The 24252-nt window shown below is 36.5% G+C and overlaps 3 protein-coding genes across 5 annotated transcripts in view; 2 read left to right on the forward strand and 1 right to left on the reverse strand.

Annotated features, from left to right (window-relative positions):
• Nucleotides 1–696: 696 nt before the first annotated feature.
• Nucleotides 697–24252, reverse strand: part of mRpL47 (mitochondrial ribosomal protein L47) — a 116035-nt gene continuing 92479 nt past the window's right edge. The window contains exons 1-6 of one of the 2 annotated variants that reach the window (XM_069839206.1): nt 11633–11997; nt 10808–10981; nt 10621–10717; nt 8241–8358; nt 4867–5026; nt 697–888 (exon numbers count right to left, since the gene is read on the reverse strand). In XM_069839206.1, the coding sequence (XP_069695307.1) occupies nt 744–888; nt 4867–5026; nt 8241–8358; nt 10621–10717; nt 10808–10981; nt 11633–11727 (789 nt within the window). In that variant the 5' untranslated portion in view covers nt 11728–11997 and the 3' untranslated portion in view covers nt 697–743. Of the gene's footprint in view, nt 889–4866; nt 5027–8240; nt 8359–10620; nt 10718–10807; nt 10982–11632; nt 11998–24252 lie in introns of those variants that run through there. The other variant, XM_069839207.1, reaches the window with a different exon arrangement.
• The window catches only part of LOC138708891 (triokinase/FMN cyclase-like), a 98491-nt gene continuing 86353 nt past the window's right edge, over nt 12115–24252 (forward strand). Inside the window, exon 1 of the mRNA XM_069839191.1 lies at nt 12115–12306. The gene's annotated coding sequence lies outside the window, so the exon portion shown is untranslated. The remainder of the gene's footprint in view (nt 12307–24252) is intronic.
• The window catches only part of LOC138708895 (E3 ubiquitin-protein ligase Mdm2-like), a 33541-nt gene continuing 31329 nt past the window's right edge, over nt 22041–24252 (forward strand). Inside the window, exon 1 of one of the 2 annotated variants that reach the window (XM_069839203.1) lies at nt 22041–22454. In XM_069839203.1, the coding sequence (XP_069695304.1) occupies nt 22445–22454 (10 nt within the window). In that variant the 5' untranslated portion in view covers nt 22041–22444. The remainder of the gene's footprint in view (nt 22455–24252) is intronic. The other variant, XM_069839204.1, reaches the window with a different exon arrangement.

Consider the following 24252-nt stretch of genomic DNA (forward strand, 5'->3'; position numbering starts at 1 on the left):
AGTATGGGATGAAGGTAAATGCAAACAAGACGAAAATCATGGTTATCGGAAGAAAAATGAAGAAGGTAAAAGAGCAAATTCGAAATGAGGCAGTAGAACAAGTCAACAATTTCAAATGCTTGTATAAGCAGTACCATGAGCAGTTGCCACAAAGTCAAAAGGAGGATAGCAATAGCAAAGGAAGTTTTAAATAGAAAAAGAAGCTTCTGTGGACCTCTGGAGAAAGAACCAAGAAAGATATTGTGTGGAGTGTGGCACTGTATGGGGCAGAAACATGGACATTACGATGAAGTGAAGAGAAGTGACTAGAAGCATTTGAAACGTGGATATGGAAAAGATTGGAGCATACGAAATGGACAGACAGAATTGAGAAATGAAGCTGTGTCGGAAAGAGTGGGTGAAGAAAGAATGATGCTGAAACTGATAAGGAAGAGAAAAAGAAATTGGTTGGGTCAATGGCTGAGGAGAAACTGTCTGCTGAAGGACGCACTGGAAGGAATGCTGAACAGAGGAAGAGTTGGGGGCAGAAGAAGATATCAGATGATAGACTACATTAAGATACATGGATCATAAGCGGAGACAAAGAGGAAGGAAGAAAATAGAAAAGATTGGAGAATACTATAGGTTTGCAATGAAAGACTTGTCCTTGGACAGAAAAATATGAATGATTGAGTTCATAAATAAAAGACAGGTGAATGTGTAGCAATATTTCTTTTTTAATACAGTACATTTTGCCTACAAAATCAACAAATATTCTCCCTGTGCCCTCTGGTCTTCTTGTGGTAGCGTATCTTTTCTATGTCTACAGATGGGAATTGCTTCTTCACTGCTTCCACGTCCAAGTTAGGGAATCTTTTCATTAGTCCCATCACATGATTGCGTTCACGGCTGCAAGAATGAACAGATGTCACATTTACAAAAACAAATACTGTCTTATAAGATGCATGCTATTTCAAGCTTTTACCACAGATATTGACTGTACAACCATAGTCTAGTATACACAGTCACGAAGCTTGAGTTGTGAGGGTGCTAGGAACAATAGACTGTGCCGGTACTATTTCGCATTGTCTGTAATGAGGCGATCCTAGTGGTGAGCAACTATCTATGGATGCATATTTACTATGTATTGAGTTTCGTGACTGTATATATTAGACTGTGGTACAACTGAGGGGACTAGGCCATTCCTCCATACTTCTTTCTTTGCAATTCATGACCCAGAGGTGACGTAAGAGGGTCATTAATTGTTATTGGGCAAGATAACGCCGAGCCTCCACATATGTGAGTTTTCTCACACAGTGTCAATCACAACCTTATATCTCACTTTAGTCCTCAGCTGCAAACAGAGATTTATGACGTCTTATAGCATTTGTCACTAGGGACTGAGTGAAAAGGGACGTGAATGAAAAGGAAGAAGGCCTGTCGACAGATCAGACAGTCTGAATATACTTGTGTACTTCGGAAGTGGCAAATAGAAACTTTTTCTGAATAAATTTGTCATAATATCTGTGGTTCCACAGCAAAAGGTGGTATGTCAATTTTTGGCAAAAATGAGATTTTGCGATATGTTGTGCATTCTGATGATAACATTATTGTGGCTAAAAATGATATGTATATCTATTATTTTTATCTCTAACTTGTTGTTATGAGACATGATTATTATGATTTTATATACCGTATTGGTCCGAATATAAGCCGCACTTTTTATTCAAATTTCAAATTCGAAAAGTTGGGGTGCGGCTTATTTGCGCGGCCGATAAATTTAAACTTGAAATGTGGCGCATGTTGCTACCGGTAATTTTATATCAACTTCCAGAGGCACGTCATTGAATTGCGTCAGTGCCACTCTTACCCATTACACCAGATCGGCAATGCCGACGAGACGCCCGTATTTTGGGACATGCCGAGCAATATGACAGTTGACAATAAAGGGGCGAAAAGCATATCATTGAGAACAACTGGAAATGAAAAACAAAGAATCACTGTGATGCTGGCGGTTACGGCAGATGGAGGAAAACTGCCTCCGTACGTTATTCTGAAGCGTAAAACTATGCCCAAGGAGAATTTACCTAAGGGATTAGTGATTCGTTGCCAAGAGAAAGGATGGATGACAACCGAACTAATGATGTACTGGCTAGCTACGGTTTGGAATCGCAGACCAGGTGTGCTGCTCTGTAAGAGGGCTATGTTAGTATTGGATGCCTTTAAAGGTCACCTCACACTCGAAGTAAAGAAGAAAATTACTGCATTGAAGACAGACCTAGTCGTCACACCTGGAGGTATGACATCAAAATTGCAGGTGCTTGATGTCGTCGTGAACAAGCCTTTTAAAGACCAACTCCGAAAACAGTATTCGGATTGGCTTCTAGAAGGGGGTCATGCATTCACTCCATCTGGGAAGATCAAGAAGCTATCTGTCAGCCTTATATGTGAGTGGATTCTCTCTTCATGGCACACGATATCACCAGATTCAATCATCAAAGGCTTCAAGAAATGCTGCGTGTCTAATGCTCTGGATGGCAGTGAGGACGACGTACTTTGGGCGGAGAGTGAGGAACAAAGTGACAGTGATGAAACAAATACCGGTACCGGTAGTAGTGAAGTCAGCAGTGACATTGGAGAAGACGGTGATTAGTTGTACCGGTATTTTCGGTGATTTACCCACGTAATACCGTAATTGAAGAAAAAGTGTTTAAAAAGTGTAAACAGTTTTGTAACTGGATAATGTGTCTGGTAAATTTCACTGCACTCAATTTTCCTTTTTTTCTCATTCTGCACTCAATTTTTCTTTTTTTTTTTCTCCTTTCCCCCTAAAATTAAGGGTGCGGCTTATACTCGGGTGCGGCTTACACTCGGGCCAATACGGTAGTCATTCAAACTTTAAATGCTCGCTCCTGAAAAATTTCAACAAATATCACACCATTCTGTCTTAGAACCACAGATATACTGTATTTACCCGAATATAAGACAAAGATTTTTTTTTTCAATTTTTGCAATTTAAAAATGGCGGAGGGTCGTCTTATATTCGCGTATTAAGAAAAATACACAAGTTTCCTAACTTTTTTACGTTGTACAGTACATTGAAATAATAATGCCGAAGACAGTTCTTTTTCCTATGTTCTGCTTGTTCACAATAGTATTGATTTGTACGGTATATGAGAAAAAACCTATTCCAAATATTTACTGCACTACAATTTCAACCCTATAAAGCCATTTAGTTCGTGTACATAGTTTTTTAATTAGAATATTTAGACTGTTAGGCCCTACAGGGATACAAATTTCATTTCATCAATGGGATCTATTTATTCTACAGACATAAGTAAACTAGAATTTTATATGTTCTAGAACATACATGGGCACAATTTTCGGTTATGTGAGGCACTCGATTTGAAATAGTTCGTTTACTAGGAGAGGAGACTGCAGAGTAGGATGGGAAATATAAACTGCTGTGACCTGCGTCACCTTATCATAATCGCTAAGGCGGTCAGTGGCGAATTATTAGGAAAGCGCTTGGTTAATGTGAGACTCTAGAAAACTTTTATTCAATTTGGCAAATTAATTCGGCAGCTTTAATTATAAACCTCTTCACTATTTCTCCATCTTTGAATTGATTTAAATCACAGGCGAGAAATTGCATAACTACCCAATAATATTCCATCACGTTGTCTACGTTTATTTTCTTGAACATTCTGGTGTTTATCAAGATTACTTAATAGATTTGCAAGTTCTCGACCTAAAATAATTTCAGAAAATCATATTTCGTTTTCTACGCACATTTGATTTTTTTTTTCATAAATTTCTTTTGGAAATAATACGTACAAACAACATTTAATTCCTCGTACCTTTTAATGCAGAGTGTTTAAGGTATAATGTCGTATTTAGTATACTATGCAAATATTAAGATCAAAAATTTTATTTGGAATAGTACGAAAAATAACATTTAATTTGTCTTATCTTCTAATTCAGCATGTTCTTTATGACATAAGGAGTAATGTCGTATATTAAATTTATTAATGCCTAATAGGATTTTCGAGCATAACATAGCTACATCGTATGTTCTCCCCTTCTAAACAGCAAAAAAAACTCTTCCTCCCATTTCTCATGAAATAATCGTTTTCTAATGCATAGACACTTCTTTGATAATACCATTATGCCACTACTGATATTGCTTATGAAACTGATATAGAACCTGCCCACACCTAGGAGCTGTGTGAGGGAGGAACGGGGACTGTGAAGATAATGTCACTCAGAGCGATAAGCTCTATGAAGGTCAGTGAGGCACGATGCTCATCTATGTTCTAGAACCATAGTTAATAACGGACTGTATGTGAAATGATCATCAAAAATACCTTAAAAATGAAATGCTACAGAAGCCATTGGAAAATTAGGGGTCGTCTTATATTTGAGTAAATACGTTAATACATTGATTGATTGTAATATTAGTTTTATCTGTTTCAAAACAGGTTTTTCATTGCAAATAAAATTGTAGTTTTTTTTTTTTTAAATTCCTTGCATCTGATTTAGCCTTTCTTAGGTTTTTATACCTCATTTATACCTCTTTATACGATTGATGTATTTCACTATGAGGCATAAAAAGGAAAACTGTGTTAAAATATTCGAGATAAATGACAAGGAACAAAATAGGTTAAATTCTAAAATCTGAACCCTAGTGATGATTATGAGTTACTGAAAAACCGTGGAAATATGGTAACCTGTAAAACCTAACGTAACTAGTTAGTAAATTCAGCACTGATTTAACAGTAATATATCTAATTTATTTGAAAGAAAATAGATGTCTGTTGGGTTGCAGTGACAGACCTGCATTTGGGCAGAAAACTATGAATGAATGAATGAATGAATAATTCTTACTTTCGTTCCTTCCTCTTTTCCAGAAACAACTTCTCTCTGTACAGCTTTAAAAATGATCTGACGTCAACTGTGTGACTGTAACATTTGTGTTCCTTCTGCCATCTTGTATTCATGACCTTTGGTATATGATGTTCTGTCATACGATAGTGACCTCTCAGCCCTGCAACAAAGATAAATTAATTAATACTCAAACATTCGTAACTACAGCCACATCGCTGTTATTTCTGGTGTGGCTCCTCCTCTTTGTTTACATATTAAGCGGCCATGTTGTTATGTTGTTGCACATTCTATATACTGCTTGCTGCCAAGCTGAACAGTATATTAATTAACAGCTGTTCACTAATGTGGCAGTACTGGAACTGCATAACGTCATCAGCAGCCAATGACAAGACGTAAATGTTTAGATGTAGCAGAGCTGCAACGTGATTGGCTGCTGGAAGTAACAGTTACTGCGTGTACGTGATAGCGTAATGTCCTGGCATGGCACATGCGCTAGCGGAACTTCCCGAGTGGTCTCTGTAGCTTCGTTGCATTAGTTGAAGATGGACACTCCTATTCTAGCTCCTGCCGCGTGTGAAGTGCGATCAGTGATAAAGTTTTTGAATGCACAGGGCATAGCGCCGATTGAAATTTATCGTCAGCTGTGCCAGGCCTATGGGCCTAACGTCATGAGCAAGCAGATGGTGCGTTGCTGCTGTAGACAATTTTCAGCAGGACGCCAAAATGTGCATGATGAGGAGCGCAGTGGCGGGCCAACCATCATCACAGACAATCTTGTGGAGCAATGCACCATCTGCTTGCTCATGACGTTAGGCCCATAGACCTGGCACAGCTGACGATAAATTTCAATCGGCGCTATGCCCTGTGCATTCAAAAACTTTATCACTGATCGCACTTCACACGTGGCAGAAGCTGGAATAGGAGAGTCCATCTTCAACCAATGCAACGAAGCTACTGAGAGCACTCAGGAAGTTCCAGTAGCGCATGTGCCATGCCAGGGCATTACTCTATCACGTACACGCAGTCGCCTCGCGCAACATATGGTTTGCTAGCTGTGGGACGAGTGGGAAAGTTACTTTATGGACGCGCCTCGTATTTGTATTCACATATAAACTCAATGCTTACATAAAACTGTCTATAGAGTCAAAATGTTGATCATTTCAACTGAATCATCAACAGACCACTATGTACATGCACTCAGCCTGCAATATTCGACAATCTTAACTTCTTCCTTCAGAAATCATTTATCATTGGCTCCACTTTAGTTATTTTCTAATTTTATTTCTCATAGGTAGTCCAGGGTCATCGTCTCTGTACTCAAGGCTCAGGTTTCGAACAACCTTACTTCAGTGGCGGCTCGTGCCGGATAAATTAGGTGGAGGTCAATAGAATTCTAGGTAATTTCCTGGAATCGTTATATAGCCGTGACGTAGCGAATGCTTTTCTAACCTATACGATGGCCATATTGAATTAATGTAATATATTCACATTTTCTTAAGTTTTATGAAAAGCATAGCATATAAAATAAACAAATTTTCAACATTTTCGGAAGCTACGTCCCCTTAATCCCAAAGAATTCACTGTCCCAACAAAACTTCCACACAATACATACCACAACATAATAAAACAACCACAAGTCCATATGACATAAAAAAGACAAAATCTAACACATTTTATACAACACATCAAATTAAAAGAGTACACAAGAAATATTACCCATAACAAAATTCAAAATCACAATCATAATCGTAAACTTATTCATATTTTAAATCAACTTTGGAACATGCAACTTCCAATATAAGCCAGTAAAATCAAGTAGCTACGATTAAATCAAAGCAGTATTCTGTTGAACAGAAAACTTACACTTGAACGGAAAAGAAAGGGGTATTAGTCATTTCATCTCTTACAAGTTCATTGATGCATTCATAAATACAATCAATTATTTCATTTTTAATCGTTTTAGATTTCCCAGAAAAAACAGGCCTAATTTTTTCATAGTGATTTCTAATTTTCAGAGGGCCAATGAAATGTGAGCCAATAATTCTTTGAAATTCCCCCTGTTCTGTGACGAAATACTCTCATCATGACTGCGAAAAGCCAACTCCTGCTTGCTTAGAAACAATACCGTATCGATTACGGTGTGCATTACCAGTCTATTTAAACGTACGTTTTCATTAAATTGACTTACATATAATCTGGAACTTTCCTTTAGTGCATCTGCAATGGTGTTCGTGTTCTTCTGCAGTGCCTTTAATTGCAAAATACATTTAATGTGTTCAGCTGAATCTGCATGGCTGTGAAGACCGCAAAATCCAGTTCAATTCCAGGCGAGTTTCTTGTTCCCCAGAAGAAGACAAGGCCAACAATATAACTTCTCGTTATAGTGACTCCCACATAACCAGTTGTAATCGGCATACCACGAATCTTGAAACTGAATATTGTATGACGACCACCACTTTTCACTTTTTTTCATAGTTATATTAATGTGAGGTGTTGTTCTGCGGTATTTTAAAATATCTTGCTTATCTTCTGCACACCAACGAGAGAACGGTGTCTCCAAAAGATCACACACTAAATCGTTTAACGGATTCATGTTTTCATAGCATTAATGCACGTAGTAACACCTTCACACTTCGCTGCACTTGTCACAACAAAGAATACGTAGGCCTATAGACTAAAAGCGGGGGTCAAATGTACAACGTAGTTTCAAATGTTATGCCAACTTTCTTTATTACAGGGTACTCAAATTATTTCAAAATCTGTACAAAACATAATATTCAAGAGGTGCTAACGGTAAAAATTACTAAAATATATATGTTGTATACTAAATTTAAACAATATTTAACTTCTTTACAGAATATTTTATGTTTTCTTATTTAGTTGCAAAATATTACAGTTTGCCACCCTGGTCCAATGTTTGGACGAGAGAGAGATTCTGTCTTTCAAGAACAGAGAAAGGAGATGAATGCCTGCTCCCCAGACCTTCCTAATAGCCTCGCAAAAAGGGCCGGTAATTCATAGTAAGCAACTCGTTGCCATGGCAACCGGGTGTGTGTACTGAAGGCGAAAAGGAAAGTCTCATTCGGACCTTCAGCTGGTCTGCTAGCCGCGTGGCCTGACTGGTGAGGGGTTCATGTGAAGTGCTGCAGTGAACGTTAACTGAGCGGATTAAGCCGAACGAGGTATTAAAAAGTAGAGCAAAATAAGGTTTAGTGAAGAATTCATTTTATTTTAATTTATTGATAAAATATATTTTATTAAAGCACGAAAAAAGGGGTGAAGGTGGCCTTCATGTACTTCACTTGAATAACCGCCACTGCCTTACTTCTATTGTTTTCAATACCGATACTCATAAATGTGTACTCAGTACTTACCCAACTGGCCGGTCTGTATGCGGCCTGGTCGCTCACCAGTCTCTCCAGTCTCTAGCTTGAAATATGCTTCATTCCTCTCCCGCACCACATCCTCCAAGTTCTTCATGCTCTCCTCTACCTATTATCAAATCATACATCAGTAAACATCGCATTTATATACAAATGCACATTCAATTTGATTTTACGTATATGGAAACTTTAGCCAAAATACATTTATTTGTACTCTGTTTTCTTAGTACAAGTATATATATGATGTTTATGAAATAAGTAAAAAAAAAAAAAAAAGTAATACAGTAAAATCTCGTTAATCTGGCCCTCAATAAGCCGGACTTCACTTAATCCGAACGGGCAAAAAAAAAAAAAAGAGTTTGGGAAAAATAAACATTCTTGTTTTATAACTCACTTATATATTTTTTATTTTTTTACCCAATGCGACCAGGTTGTCTTTTCGACATTTCTGGTCTTCTCTTCTGGCCGTGGCTTAGTTGTAACCCACTTCTGAGATTGGGGCGCCTGGAAGGCGGAGTTACATTACCCTGATGATGTGATAGGATGATTATGATAATGTGGTGCCAGGAGAGGTCTTAAATCTAAACTTAACCTAAATTCCAGACCATGGACGAACACAGGAATAATCCCCTTTAAGGAAAAATTCCTGTGCTCTAACCGGGAATCGAAGCCGGGACCTCATGAACTATAGCCAGAAGCTCTGACCACTAGACAATGAGGCCGGTCACTTTTATATATTAGAACTATGAAATTACAATATTACACCTATAGCATTAAAAATAAAGAAAATCCATCCAGTTTACATCAAAGTTATTAAGCTATATATACAAATATTATTATCGATTACACAAACACAGGTTTAAAGTATAAGAGGCAAAACGAGAATGCAAGGTTTTAAATGTGGCTAGAAATCAACAATCACATTCGTCACATTGCTCTGTAACAGCTAAGAATATATGTCTATGCCCTTTAAATATACCATAATAAACGTGTTTTGTTGCTATAAACGGAATTTTAATGCACTTTCTACTGTTCTTTTAGGTTATTTCAATTAATTCGGACTTTTGTTAAACTGGTCAACTTATCCCCCCCCACCAATTAGTCCAGATTAATGAGGTTTTAGTATACTTAATTTTAGATGGGAGAAAATGGGCTTGAGATTCTCTTTAAAATTAGATGACCCCTATGTTCTTTTTTTCTGAAATATGTTCCCTTATCACATCTTTAGTTGGTTGTGATTCACAACCCCAGGCAACCTCAAGATGCTGAATCCACTGCGAGCCAGTAAAGAAAAATATTGCTACATCAAAACTGGGTTGAAAAATGAGTAATTCGTAAAGACTGTGGGCTTTGCTTCTAGTGCACATATGCGCACATGGGACAAAATAATATCTGCAAGTATATACCGATAATGCATATATGTAGGCCTAATAGGTATAACAATTTACTCAGAGAAGTGAGTACCAGGGGTATTTCTTTAGGGATAAAGGCAGCAGGTACGCAGGACGGACATCCCTACTGTACTGTCATTTGTGCAGACTGTCTGTACAGATGATTTCTGGCACCCTGTGGGCCTTCATGGCCTATAATGGTGATAACTTTATTTTACTTTACACAATGTGTCCTGGGCCAATAACTTAGTAACTTCGCCAGCAATCTTACCAAACTGTGAGATTTTTGTGCAACAATTTGTGTGCTGAGTGAGTTTCCCCAATCTTACGTATAGTGTCCCAGAATTTCATACACTGCTGTAACATGTGTATAGAAGTAATGGAGAACATTCTGAACAACTGTTTCGAAATTCAGATAAAAGTTTCTTACTTCCCGTAAATAAATAATTCACTAGTTACACAAGAGATAATTTGCCACACTGTAGTCTCATGGGAAAGCAAGAACATTATCCACGTAAGCTAATTCCTCCGAATGAACTACAGATATAACTAGGTTTAAATAATAAACCAGTGGAATAGGAGAAAAAGGCATTGGTTAATCTCGTTAAACAATTACGTAAAAATTGTTGGTATAGGTTGGAACATTCTATAAAAGGGATCAGATCTACCTAATTCACTCAGAGCTAAAACTGGTAATCTCACACAAACTGGCTAGGCCTACTACTTATTACAGCTGCTGCAAATGCAAAATCGGCTGATGTGGTTATTATGTACTATATTCTAACAATTACCGGTACATCTAATTTTCGTTACATTCCTTTGCACTTAAATATACCAGTTTAAATCCATTACTTTTTGTTGCCAAACTCCGGAAATAATTTCATTCACATAGCAACCACTTGAGCTGATTTGGCAGCAACTACAACTAACCGGTTTGCGTGAACTTACCCTAAAACTAGTCTGAATATAGGCCTACTTACTTTATCTATTCTTTCAGGATTTGGAAATAGTTGTGTCTGTTCTTTGCATTCGTGTTCCATAGTCAATAGCATGTTCTTTTCCTTCAGAAGCACATACCTTTGTGAAAAAAATAGTTGAAACGCGATTAATTTCATTCAGATATATAACACTGTCGGATATATTTATGAAAAGGCTAAACAAGCTTACCATAGTTTATGTAAATCAGAATTACTTTTGATACGTAATTCGTCCTTCTTCCAGGATCTGCCTACTTTAACTTCATTCTGTCCCCAATTCTTTTCATCATCAAAGAACTCCATTAGACTACGATTCGATGGCGTGGTATGAAATTGTGAGCAGAAGTACGATAAAGAAGCATTGCTGTAACATACAATAAAAAATTGATATAAAACACAGAACTAAATTCCGAAAGAATTACTAGGGAAATGGTCATTTTCACTAGTATTGCAACCTAGAACTCTGGAACGTTATATATGTAACAAGTGGGGGGAGGGGCCGCAATAGTGCATTAAAATATACACCCAAGTATCAAACGATTTTTACGTTCAAAGCATTTGTGGTTGCAAACTAAGGTCAATATAGAGCATCCAGCAGTCTGCAGCTCTCCCAGTGGTCACATCAATTTCTACTAATCAATTCTATAAATCCAAGGTATTTTATCAAGTTCCTATAGTGGCTGGGACATAAGTAATATTCACCCAAACTAACACTGTGTTCATTACTATCGTTGCTTACGAGATTATAATCTCGTAAACAACGATCACTATATAGCCTACATCTCACAGAACCCAGTAAAGCACAAGAAAACTGTCCCTCCTTTTCTGTAAAAATACTATTATTTCTAAACACATAAACCAACTTTTAAAATGTTCCCAATGCTGTATCACATTTAATTTACATAATCATAACCGTTACTCTTGTTTGTAAAGTTCAAGCAAAATTAAATTGGGATTAAAATAAACATAACCTAATCTTATCAATGAATAATGAAAATGTAGCCTATAACATTACCTAAGAGTATACTTCTCTTTCAAAGTTGCGGAAGAAAATATTTTTGAAATACTATTTAGTGTCCGATGAAGAATAATTATTGATGCCATCTTCATTCAAATAAACAAAATTACAATTAGATCCTGTGCATATTATATTCTTATAAACCCTACTACAAATAAACAATCGATTTGAGATCAGGTCTCGGACCAGTGTTGTCAACTCGATCGTGCTCAATGTCCCCAGCGTAACGGGAATTATAAGTATGGCCACTTCGCGTCGGTAACTTTGATCCTTGAACAGGGCTGGGGTTCCCCAGGGCTGATCGCAATGTGATCAGGACTTTGATGTAGCAGCATGACTGATGACCACAGACTCCATGATACTGGCACCAGCCCTCCCACTTCTCCAGGCAGATGCTCGTCTCGTCTCGGACGTGCTTGTCTGCGCTTGCCAGAGTCACCGGGACCTCACTGCTGTACGTTTCTGGGTCACACCGATAGTTGCGCCTATGTTGTCGTTTTCGACAAATAATGGCCTGCGTCGTTATACGCGAGGGGTACGGGGGCATCGGCTATGAAACTTGTTCGAACTTGTCGAGAAACGTTATGAGTTTGAGACTTTGGAACATTAATATGGTATTTTGTGGTGTGTAGGCTGTATGATTCATATTCCCATCATTTCCCTCAAAATAGGTATGTACTTGCACAAATATATTTTAAGACTTTATTTTATAACAATATAGGCTAACTTATAAATTAGTAACCAATTATAGACAATGCAGGCAATTATACGTAGCTATCGTTCATCAATTTCAATGCCTTAAGTTCTGTAGCCTATTTGTTATTTTAAGACTTTATACAATTTCTTTTTAGTAATTCCCTAATTTGTCATTATGAACTAGATATACCTACGCATTTTAAGGGCATACGTCTCGTGGAAAACTTCGGAAATATGTTAAAAATTCGTTGTAGCCTATTCGTTTAATATTTTGGCAAAGTGTCTTTTAGTAGGCCTAGGCATAGGCATAAGCATTATGTAGTTCTAATTTAATAAATTACAATTAATCAGCTCTTTTACAACGATACCTTCTTAATTATACACTTAAAGTTAAAGAAATAATAATTAACTCACCGATTTAATTTTTCAGTTTGGTTAACCTTCAGTTTTTGTAAATTAATTGTAAGTGAATGAATACAGCACGTAAATATAGAAAAATAGGCTACAATAATTCAGCCGTAGCTAGGATAGCTATAGCAGCTTCTGCGAACTATTATTATTATTATTATTATTATTATTATTATCATTATTATTATTATAGCAGCTTCAAGACTCCTCCTCTGCTGCCAACCTTATTTGATTGAAGGGAAAAATTTCAGTATACGAATTATATCGTGAAATACTAAAAAGAGCATATTTGTCTGTGTTTGTCGAATGCGCATCATCATGCTTACGAAAAGGTACTTTTCAGTGCCAGTAATTTATTTTGTGTGCACAAGGTTGAAATTTTGAAGTAAGAGGGAAAGGAAGGAATCCGTGTTCTGAAATTTATCCGCATTTTCCCTAAGACCAAAAATTACAATACAAATGTTGACTGTTATAACGTGTTTCAATTGTTTTTGTTGCCTACATTGCAGCAGCCAGGCCTAGTTCGTAATTAACAACTAAGCTTACCTTCACTAGCTGTGTTTACGTGCTGTATTCACTAGCAATTAAATTACAAAAATTGGAAATAGAAACTACTTTAAAATAAAACGCCAAATTCGACACCTTATAGAATAACAGAAGCAGCAGATATTAAGTTTCTCCCATTCAAGGAGAGCTCAAAATTATCTTACTTTTATAGACCAGGGGCGCTCAAACGTTTTTATTTGGAGGACCAATAAATGCAAGGATGATCGGTCGCAGGCCATATGCTGTAATAAATTAATAATTCCTCAAAATACAAAATAAATTTATACATAAAATAATTTTCAGTAAACAGCAGGAAAACTAGATAACAATATCATGCACTTAATCAATTATTTAGGTTATATTCAAGTGTTAAAAGTAGTGTACGAAAGATTCAACATAATTTTACTTCTTACACGGCTACTTCCAGTGTTCCTTGACAAAAATATTTATTTTTAACAACGTTTCGACAGCAGCAACAATACATTTCTTAACAAACTCCCACTCAGGGAACGCATTTCCATGCTCACGTCAGCAGTACAGTTTTGTAACATCGTAACATTTTTTCGTACCTGTGGCGGTTTTTTCCCCATCAAACTTCCACCTTGAAGTAAAAATTGCTGCTGTGTAGTGACCTTTGAATACAGTTCTTCTGCCTTCACAACGCGTTCATGCCCACTATATTTAACTTACCGAAATCACGAGAACGTTTCATCTGGTAGTGTTTTTTAATGTTACTTTCCTTCACGACGCCTATAACATCGTTGCAAATAACTTTATTTCCATGCTCTGTCACAAAATAATTACCGAGCCAAGAATCAGATTCACTAGGTTATCAACTTTGCAACGTTCCGAAAGCATTTTGCACTTCTTTTTTATTAACGCGACTGAGTTATGCTGAAACAAACGAGTAACTGAATTAACAAGAAAGAATTGTAATACTGTTGAGATAGGGTGACCAGAAATTTGTCCACCGGAAAGTATATATAGCTAGGTAGTACTGTACGGGATACAGTTGCGCAAGCACAAAACATTGTACCTACTAGGCCTATATGAAAATAAGGGGAAATTTTAATAATTGCTACCATGAGAGCCTATAAGCATTTGGCATTTCATTTCCTTATTAATAAAATTATATAAAATAAAACACAAAGCCACTTCAAAGATTTGCTTGTCATTATCTAACAACAGCCTCTTTCAACTGATAAGGTGATATCTATCAAATCTTGAAACATGCATATATTCATGCACTATCATATAACAAAACATGCACAAATTTGAAACAGCGTAATTACTACAAAATTTCTCAAACTTTTCTTCACTTACGCTCATGTGTTTGTCTGAGGCACTTTTTGAACACAGAAGTGACAGGTGAAGAATACTTAAGCGAAGAAGTTTGAAACAAACTGAGGTCAAATTTAAGTATTTTGCATTTCCGCATGATCTTGACCCTATCGGGAATCGACCCGCGATCTTCCGACTTTGTATATCACCTTCCTCTTTAGAAATTCCTTTCCCTCAATTCATTTTGACACAAGATCTCTTCTTGCAGTTCTTCACAATCTGACACAAATGTATACTAAATTGCAGGTTCTCCGAAGCAACATTCATAAAAAGGCACTATTATGTAAGTTGACATATATACCGAGAAAAGAGGACGTAATATACAATATAAAAATCTAAGTAGACAATTAAATCTAACATCTTCAAAATATGCATTATGCATGAATTTACTCGAAAAAAAGGCCAAAATATGCACGGAAAAAAGTACAGTTATTTGGAATCGATGTCATAAAACGAATATTCACAAAGTTTGAGAAGTGTAACAAGGTTAGGCCTATATAAAAACATGTATTTGCATGGAAATCCGGGCTCTAGTGATAAGTAAACTGCATGATAGAGCATGGTATTCGCAGTCAAGTTGCAGGCCACACATTTTTCTTCTGAGGGCTTGTCACCTTATCTTTTCGTAACTTCTAGCGACGTGATTTAGTGTGGAATAATCAACTAAGGTAACTCGTACACACGTTAGGTCTTTATTGCCGCTAGTGACACAGTGAAATTCGTGATTGTCGGTCTTGTTGCACCAAGCAACGTTAGAATTAATTGAATGACTCGTACCTCAGCATCGAAACAAATTTAAGAGTTGATTACGTTTAACTGTAACTCCATTCCTTAAAATTACAAGAAATTCGATCAGAAAATACGTTAAACGAGCCGTTCAGAGCAGAAGTGGTGTAAGTCAAAAATGGGTAATGAAGGTTAAAGTAAACATTCTGTAAAATACAGCGAAAAGTAGCAATTAATATTCAATTTATTTAAACTATTAGTAGTCAGTGGATAGCACGAAGGACAAATTCATTGCTACTTTGCCCTATATTTTACAGAATTTTTACTTTAAACCTCATTACCCAATTTTGACTTACACCACTTCTGCTCTGAATGGCTCAAATGTTAAATGAAAATTAAAATAAGGAAGAGATTATAATTTCGGATTTCTTTGAAAAGAAGAGTATAAAGAATAATATGAACCTCTAAAAAAGTATGTTAGGTCACCCTAGTTAAGGACTATATTAAGGAATAAATCACCTGTTCAGAATGTCCGTAACTTACATGTAATGATTGAAAGTGAACGACGGGTATTTGTGAAATATTGAAGTCCAACCCTAAGCAATCTCTTCTCACATTCCTCTTTATAACTAAGTTCCTAAAATAATCTCGTGTAATATAGAGGTCGGATGTGACAGCATTTTGCCGTCACAGCTCCGAACTGTGACAGCTCCGGAAAAATCGCTGTGATAACAGCGATTTTATCACAGTATGACTTTCGTGTTCGGATGATTCTTGGCAATTGCGAAGAATGTTGTAACGTCCTAGCATTCACAGAGTCATTCATTAAAGATGATGGCAATACATGCCATACTCCAAGGGTAATGTCATCATAAGTCGTAATGTAGAAGTTTCTTATTGCTGCAAGTCCCAGCTTGTCTGGATTCTTAAAGTTTTCAATTCGTGACCATTTTACACAATTAAGGAATCTGTTCTTCGCAAGGAGTGTGTATATCCGAACAAAACCGAAATTAATCCGAACATTAAAATTAAAAGGTATAGTACTGCCCGTAATGTACCGAACACAAATCTTCGTTTTGAGATCCAAACCGTTAGTACTTCTAACTGGTGACCAGTGATGTGTTAAGTCTTCTCTTTCACATATTTCGTAACATTCGATTATTGAGATTTTATAGAAATCAGTAATGGGGTTAAATTGTTAATTTTATAGAAATCAGTATATTGGGGTTAAAGTGTTAAATTAATCTAAATCGCCATTATTAATATGGACTATAAATTGTTGTTTAGTTAATTGTCCGAAGAGAGATCTGAACCTCACAAGTGATATCAATATGGCACCACTTATGAGGCAACTAGGCCAGGAGATAAATGGGGTAGGGTGGCCAGTTCTTTCCTCCCTGACTATAAATTAGCACTAGGCTATTTAATCGAAATATTTCAATGTTTTCCATCACGAGCCGACAAATATTTATGTTTATCACTCTTATGCGGATTGAATTGATATATACCGTGCAATGTCTATCAACAAAAGTGATAGCGGGGCGAGTATGGTAAAAACAAAACACACTCTGATCTGTGTTATCGCGATGTGTGGGCGCATATATTCGTCCAAGGATGTTTATGAAGGTAAGTATGTAGCAGAATATAGCGAATGCATTGTATCTTCTGTATGAAGAGTTGCCGACGTTGACCTTTAGCCTTTAGTGTGGCGATAGTTAATTGGATCGCAGATATGTTGTCCTTCAAGTTAATCTTATGACTTGAGTTGACTGAACACGAACTGTCATAATATATATACGTACATCAATCGTCATCGATATGAACCACATAATCTGTCTGAAATGGCGATTTTTCGGAGCTGTGATTTTGGAACTATAGTCACAGTGGAAATCAGTGACAAGCCTATCACAGAGACAAAATCACAGGTCTGCAAATCACATCCCACCATTAGTATAATTGAACAATAAAAAAGAATGAACTAATCGTCCCGCACGACCAATCGAGACACGCTGAAATAGTCTTTCAAGAAATAAATACCTAAACGCTCTAGTAATTCAGTATAAAATTGTCAGTTTTTACAAGAAAAAAGGCGGGCCACAAAAATCCATGGCAGGCAGTGGTTTGGGCGGCCTTATTATAGACAGAAGGCCGCATTCTTTATGGAACTGATTGTCGTATCAGAGTTGTGTATCCACAGTTCATTTACACAGCTAATGCATAAACGGAAAAAGAATTTTGCAATTCTTATCAAAGGACTGTGTGATCTAATTTAAACTTTTATATGTTTACTTATGCGATGGAGGATAAGCAGAAAGAAGGGGGAAAAAAAACTGATGATTACTTGTTGCCGCTAGCGTGCGATTATTTCCCCTCTAGAAAGAGCTAGCTGCTCTCTTCTATTCCTTTCTCTGCTCACGGTCGAAAAGAAAAAGAACCTGTTAGAATTCTTACGTAAGTAAACTTCGTCAAAGCGGTAATTAAGTTAATACAATAATTATGACCGCTGCGAGTATCTTTTTAAAAGACCTGGACCAATAATACCACGCCAAAGTGGGCAAAATTATTTATGGCTTTGGCGAAGATAGACCTAACACATTATAGGCTGTTACTGTGGAACAAACGCAGGAACAGCAGATTCTCTTATCAAAATGTGATGACCTCTATAGGCCTACATCTTACTGCAGAATAAAACTAATCAGAATACAGTACTTCACATGGTAGGACTATTATATTTAATTATGAAGTAGGCCAATTTCATTTACTTCATTAGGAAGTACCTATGACAAAAGAATCTCATTCATTAATGTGTTAATAATTTTTTCAACCAGTTTAACATTTTGTTTTGAGCCATTCTTTAGTGAGCCAAGGTGATATTATAAATCGGTGAATAAAGGACTAGTTATATATAAAAATACAATACAAATGGAGTAAAAGGTAATATTTTACCGTAGATCAAATTTGTGCTAAAACGCCTTTTAATAATTACTTATTACCGTACTCACTGTAAAGCTGTTCCTGCGTAGATCAATGCTGGAAGTAACTTAACTTTGAAAATAATATTGTGAATTTTATTAGTAACAACAATGTAATTTATTCGTCACAACAATAATTCCTTTCTACAATTCACCTTAAACGCTCTCGTCAACAATTGGATCTTCACTCAACACAGTATTCGTTATAGCACTCCACCGACGACAATGACAGTTTACTTGGACTATTACGCACAACAATGAACTGTTAATCTTAACTAATATTTACAAAGCACTATTTACAAATCAGAACTATCAGTTCTCAGTTCTTCTATCTCAGTCACTCGAGTTCACGGTATCTCGAACCACAGACCTTCAGAGACAGTTCACTGTACTCGAACTCGGGTCCCTCCAACTGCGGTCCACTGCACTCGAACTCAGGTCCCTCCAACTGCGGTCCACTGCACTCGAACTCAGGCCTTCGGATGCTGACGCAGATGCGGACGCACACTCGAGTCGAACTCCAGTTTGCTTGACTGGCTTGCTTGCTCTGGCTTGCTCACTGACTGAATAACTGAAAACTGCAAACTGCTGTCGTTCCTTCGCGACCGTAATTTATAACTACAGCGACGTAGCCTCGAAAGTTCCACCCGTCTCTAGAGATGGCATTCCAGAGAAATCCAGAGCCCTCTCCTCTCTACCAGCACCAGATGCGCGCGCAAACTCGTCGCGTGACGTAATACACCCTCTCTCTTCTCTCCACCGCGCGACGTCACTCAATGTTCCGTGGAGCCTGTGCGATCTGCTTTCTTGCGGGACGCTGGTCGTGAGTTCGAATCTCACGTCGCTGTCACAATATATTAGCAGTAATTAGGACAAAAAGAAAGCTGAGCAATTCTGATTTCATGTTGGGTGTGTTTGTTATTTAGAAGGAAAATAATTTTACGTGGTTAAATTTGTAACTCAGTACATAGGTTCTAGAATATATTTCAGCAACACGTGTTTTATCTCGTTCATTTATCGTAACGTCAGCGTGTTCATGAAAGATGCCTGACAATAACTGGGATTTTAACTGATGTATGAATTATTTTTCGTTTTATTGTTGAAATATGTTACATAATGGGCTACATAAATAATAATTAGTGATTTACAATAGTAATGTTATGACACGCATGGGAGATACTTCTGACAATAACTTAAATTTTCCGAAATATATACTGTATGTAAATTATTTTCCAAGACCGTTTGTAACGTATCTTTTGTTGTAGTATTGAAATGCAAGTTACATAAATAATAAGTGACCTATAAAAAAGAAAGAAAAAAATTAATACATGCGACAACAGTTGTCTTGGTATGAGACTATCAATAATCAAATTAAATCATAGATGTACTGAAGAATAACACATTAAGAGAAAGAAGAGGAAACAGGAATACAGAAGACAGAAATAAAGATTAGCTTGAGAACGAGTGGCGGAAATTTGCAGCAAGCTTGCATATTCTTTTGCAGTTTTTGAAAGCTAACTCGTAATCACTTTCGTGGCAGCTTGTCACTTCCAAAAAAAGCTACGGTATTGAATGACTGAATAATATACTGAGAACCTGGACATGTAGTATACAAATAGAACTTCAGTGTAGGCGTATACAGCAAGCATGTTATAGGCCTACAATTTATTAGTGTAGGTCTACCATTGTGCTGGGAAAATTATTGAACAATCAACATGATCGTATGAGTGCTTAATATTGTTCTGTTTTCGGAATGTTTGTGAACAAGTTCGATTCCATAATTTTTAGCTATGAAGAAATGCCGAAAAACTACAATTTTTAACACTATTTATCTTAAAAACAACTCAGCTTGTAGCATGTAACTTCCTCAGCAAAGAGATTCCAGCAGATGTAAGATGGGATTCCTCTTTTCTTAATATGAGTAAGAAGTTGAAGCCCTTCAGAAGATGGATCGACGACTAACACAGAGGAAAAGGAAAAACTATTTACTTTACCGGTGTAAATATCTTGTCAAAATCCTTTGTTCGCAATACGAAAGTGTTTAAGTTTATAAGTTACGGAGCCAAGATCATTGTGCCATTTCACTTGCTTCCTTCTTTAACAGAACTCGACTCATCTGGAACTGCTACTGCTACTGAAAAATATACACATGAGACAAATATAGCCTATGTAGGATGAAGGATTCAGCGAGTACATAGATTTAAGTACGGTAATTTTTTTTTCGTTTTCGTGGGTTGATAATTGTCTCTTAAGTCTAGAATCTAGACAAATACTTAAATTGTTTTGCAGACTCATATTGGTCTTCCCTTGACCTTAATGCAGTGGTTCCCAACCGGTGTGTCGCGAAATTTTAGAACAGAAACATAAATTTTATGCCATCCAGGAAGTCTCTTTACAACTTTTTTTTTTTTATTTACAACGAAGTCTTTGATATGGTACATTTTATTTTGAGACAGACTTTACCAATGAAACGTGAACATCTGCAACAATGCTCAATTTAATTTTTCTGCGTGGTGATAAATCGAATGAAAGTGAACACCTCAAACAATGCTTAGTAATTCGTTTACTCTTTCCACTTACTAATAAACAGAGTTCAGAATCGTTAGAACATATCGGTCAGTTTCAGATGTATGTGTGAGCGGGTGATAGTGCGATTATTTTATCAAAAGTGCTTTATTTAGATTTTTTTATGGACAAATTTTTAATTAAAAAACTCAATCTGAATTAAGTTCTGGGTTAGATAACAGCAGTACTAATTCAAATAATGTGAGCGAAAGTTCCGTTCAGAATTTGCAAGAACGTACTGCGTTTTGTAAATATTATAGTGATGAATACTTGCAATATGGTTTTACGTGGCGTGAAAATGAATATAAACAAAATCCCGAATGTATTATGTGCGAAAATATTTTGTCAAATCAGTCGATGGTGCCATATAAACTAAAAAGACATTTAGAACTGCCGTTTTCAGCGTCATACTTATGTCAATCAATTAGTATTTTCTACCATGAAAATGGGAACTCTAAACAAAATAACAGACTGCTTCATCTTGAAGATGATTTACGTGTTGGCCTGTCAATCATAAGGCCACATGTAGAGAAACTCGGTGCAACCCACCAAGCGCAAACCACATTAATTTAAATAGGCGAGTTTCCAAAAACGACAATAAAAATATTTTATAGGACATCCAGAATAGACTGGTTGAGATTTTTGACATATATCTTTGTTTTTTTTTTTCTAATGCCACTCAAATTGCTGCTTATATTTTATTTATTTTCTAATTTTCGACTGCGTGTTTTCATCGACCTATTTACAACACTGGATGTCCTACACTACAGAGAAATTATTATTATGCCCTAGTGCTCTTTTCTGACGGAACGCTCTGGCATCTTTTTGTTACATTTAATATTATTTTTCTTTGAATTCCGCTTAGACCTCGAAAGTCTTAGTTGGACGAAAAAGAGATTAAAAGCGACAACATTCCCGTGCAGTGAACAGTAATCATCTCCCCGTCCGCTATAAAATATTCTACACAGAGTTCTACCACCTTTCTCTCCAGAATAAAAGCACTGGTTATTATTATTATTGTATCATTATTTTTAATAAAAACAAATAAATGTGTCGTGTTCAGTAAAGTGTGTCGTTATTAAAAAAAAAAAAAGGTTGGGAATCATTGCCTTAATGCCTTAACATTTATACTGATGAAAATGCAGATATTTTTCGGATTCCATTCTCGCCACATGATCGTATCGTGTTAATCTTTATCGCCGCATCTTTTCCTCATCCTATGTACACAAAATGCTATTTCACTTCCTATTTACCACACACACACAGTCAAGTTTACACAATATGTTTAAATAGATATGGGGAACCGACAGTCATCCTGGATGTATGTCATGGTGCGTGTTGAGACAGGCTGGCTAGGGCAACTCAGCACCGACACGCTGAGACTTGTAACAGTAGTGTGGTATATATACCCGTACATCGTGGTTGTGGAAGGTTGTTCCACGTGATACTTGGTCTCTCTCTTAATTAGTGTTAATAACATTGAGATTTTAAACTTTCAAATTTATAAAGAATATAATCGTATGAAGTGATATGGGTTTCTTAAGTGAGAAAGGAAATGAACCGAGGTATGTAGGCTACTTTTTAAGTATAGTAAGAATAACCGGTGTTGGATCAGTGACGTGATAAATGTGTTTAAGAGAATATTGCAGTGTTTTTACTATATTAACCTTAAAAACAAATATTCATACTTCGAAATCACTAAATGCTATTCCAATCCTGATTTTGGAGTTTCAGATAAAATTTAAATTAATCACACTATGACTTGACGATTCTTGTACATTAACGCATGTTTTATTTATTTAATTTAGTAGGTTATTTTACGACGCTTTATCAATATCTTAGGTCATTTAGCGTCTGAATGAGATGAAGGTGCTCATATTTGGTTGAGGGAAACCCCCGAAAAAAAAAAAGCCCAACCACGTAACTTGCCCCGACCGGGAATCGAACCCGGGCCGCTTGGTTTCGCGGGCAGATGCTCTAACCGTTACTCCACCAGGTGTGTACTTAACGCATGTTGGGACTAAATAGCCTATAACATGCAAAAATGATATTCTTTGCCATGATTAATAATTTTACATGCATTTGGTTGTGCGTGTATGTACTTATACATATTTGTACACGCTAAAATACAGTTTGCTGATAATTCTAGATTTTCGTGAAAGTACACGTTTTTATGCCGAAGAGGTTGTTTTCGAAATGTCGTGGTACCATTACGAATGCAGTGCGTATGGTGTCTGTCCGTCCGCGTATAGAAATTTGTTCTGGGTTATTAGATTGAACATAACTTATTTTTTTTATATAATTGCTTAGTTCTAATAAGAAGGCTTCAGTCTGTTGTTATGTAAATAGGCTAGTATATAACAACAATGGTAGAAAAATCGTGATAATTTTTTTTGCGTCATTCCTACATAAACTGTGAAATCTACTTTTCTTCGATTCCATAGTGTATGGTTACTTTTTTCCTTGGTTATTTAACGACGCTACAACTACAGGTTATTTAGCGTCGATGAAATTGGTGATAGCGAGATGGTATTTGGCGAGATGAGGCCGAGGATTCGCCATAGATTACCTGACATTTGCCTTATGGTTGGGGAAAAGGAAAAACCCAAGTAGGTAATCAGCCCAAGTGGGAATCAAACCCGCGCCCGAGCGCAACTCTGAATCGGCAGGCAAGCGCCTTAGCCGACTGAGCTACACCGGTGGTTAGTATGGTTACAAGTAACACTTTTTGATCTAGAAACAACTATGTTACACCAAAGATATCAAGCAAGAAATCTGTAAGATTCACCAAAGAAAATCTTTGAATTACTTGCATTAGGCCTATTTCATTTTATTTTACACATCTGACCCCAACAGGGTTTGCCCTTAGACACAGAATACTAAAACAATAATTTCATACAAGGGTAACTAACACTTGTACGATAAGTAAATTATTCTTCTTCTTCTTCTTCTTCTTCTTCTTCTTCTTCTAGAAATAGGTTTGAAGCCTATTTTTCCAACATTTATTGTGTCTGATGATGATGATGCCGATGCCAGTTCTCCCTCAGACGTTTTTGTGGTCTGCCAGCAAGTCTTCTTGTTTATGGTTTCCATCTCTTGCAATCTTAGTACATTATCTGGCATGATGTTTCCGATCCCTTAACATTAAAGACTAATTCTGTGGGAGGGAGGAAAAAGATCTTAAGTAAAAATTTTATACTTTTCAGGAGAGCAGTAGAAAGATTGAAATTGGTGTCAATGATAGAGTTTTTTAATTAAGAGGTTTTTTCTGGATATTATTTGTTTATATTTCTTCTAAAATAGGTAATATTGCTCATTTAACAATTTTTTTATTATTTCCAAAAATAGCCGCACTTAAGCCCT

Source organism: Periplaneta americana, chromosome 11 (assembly GCF_040183065.1).
Source record: "Periplaneta americana isolate PAMFEO1 chromosome 11, P.americana_PAMFEO1_priV1, whole genome shotgun sequence".
NCBI lineage: Eukaryota > Metazoa > Arthropoda > Insecta > Blattodea > Blattidae > Periplaneta > Periplaneta americana.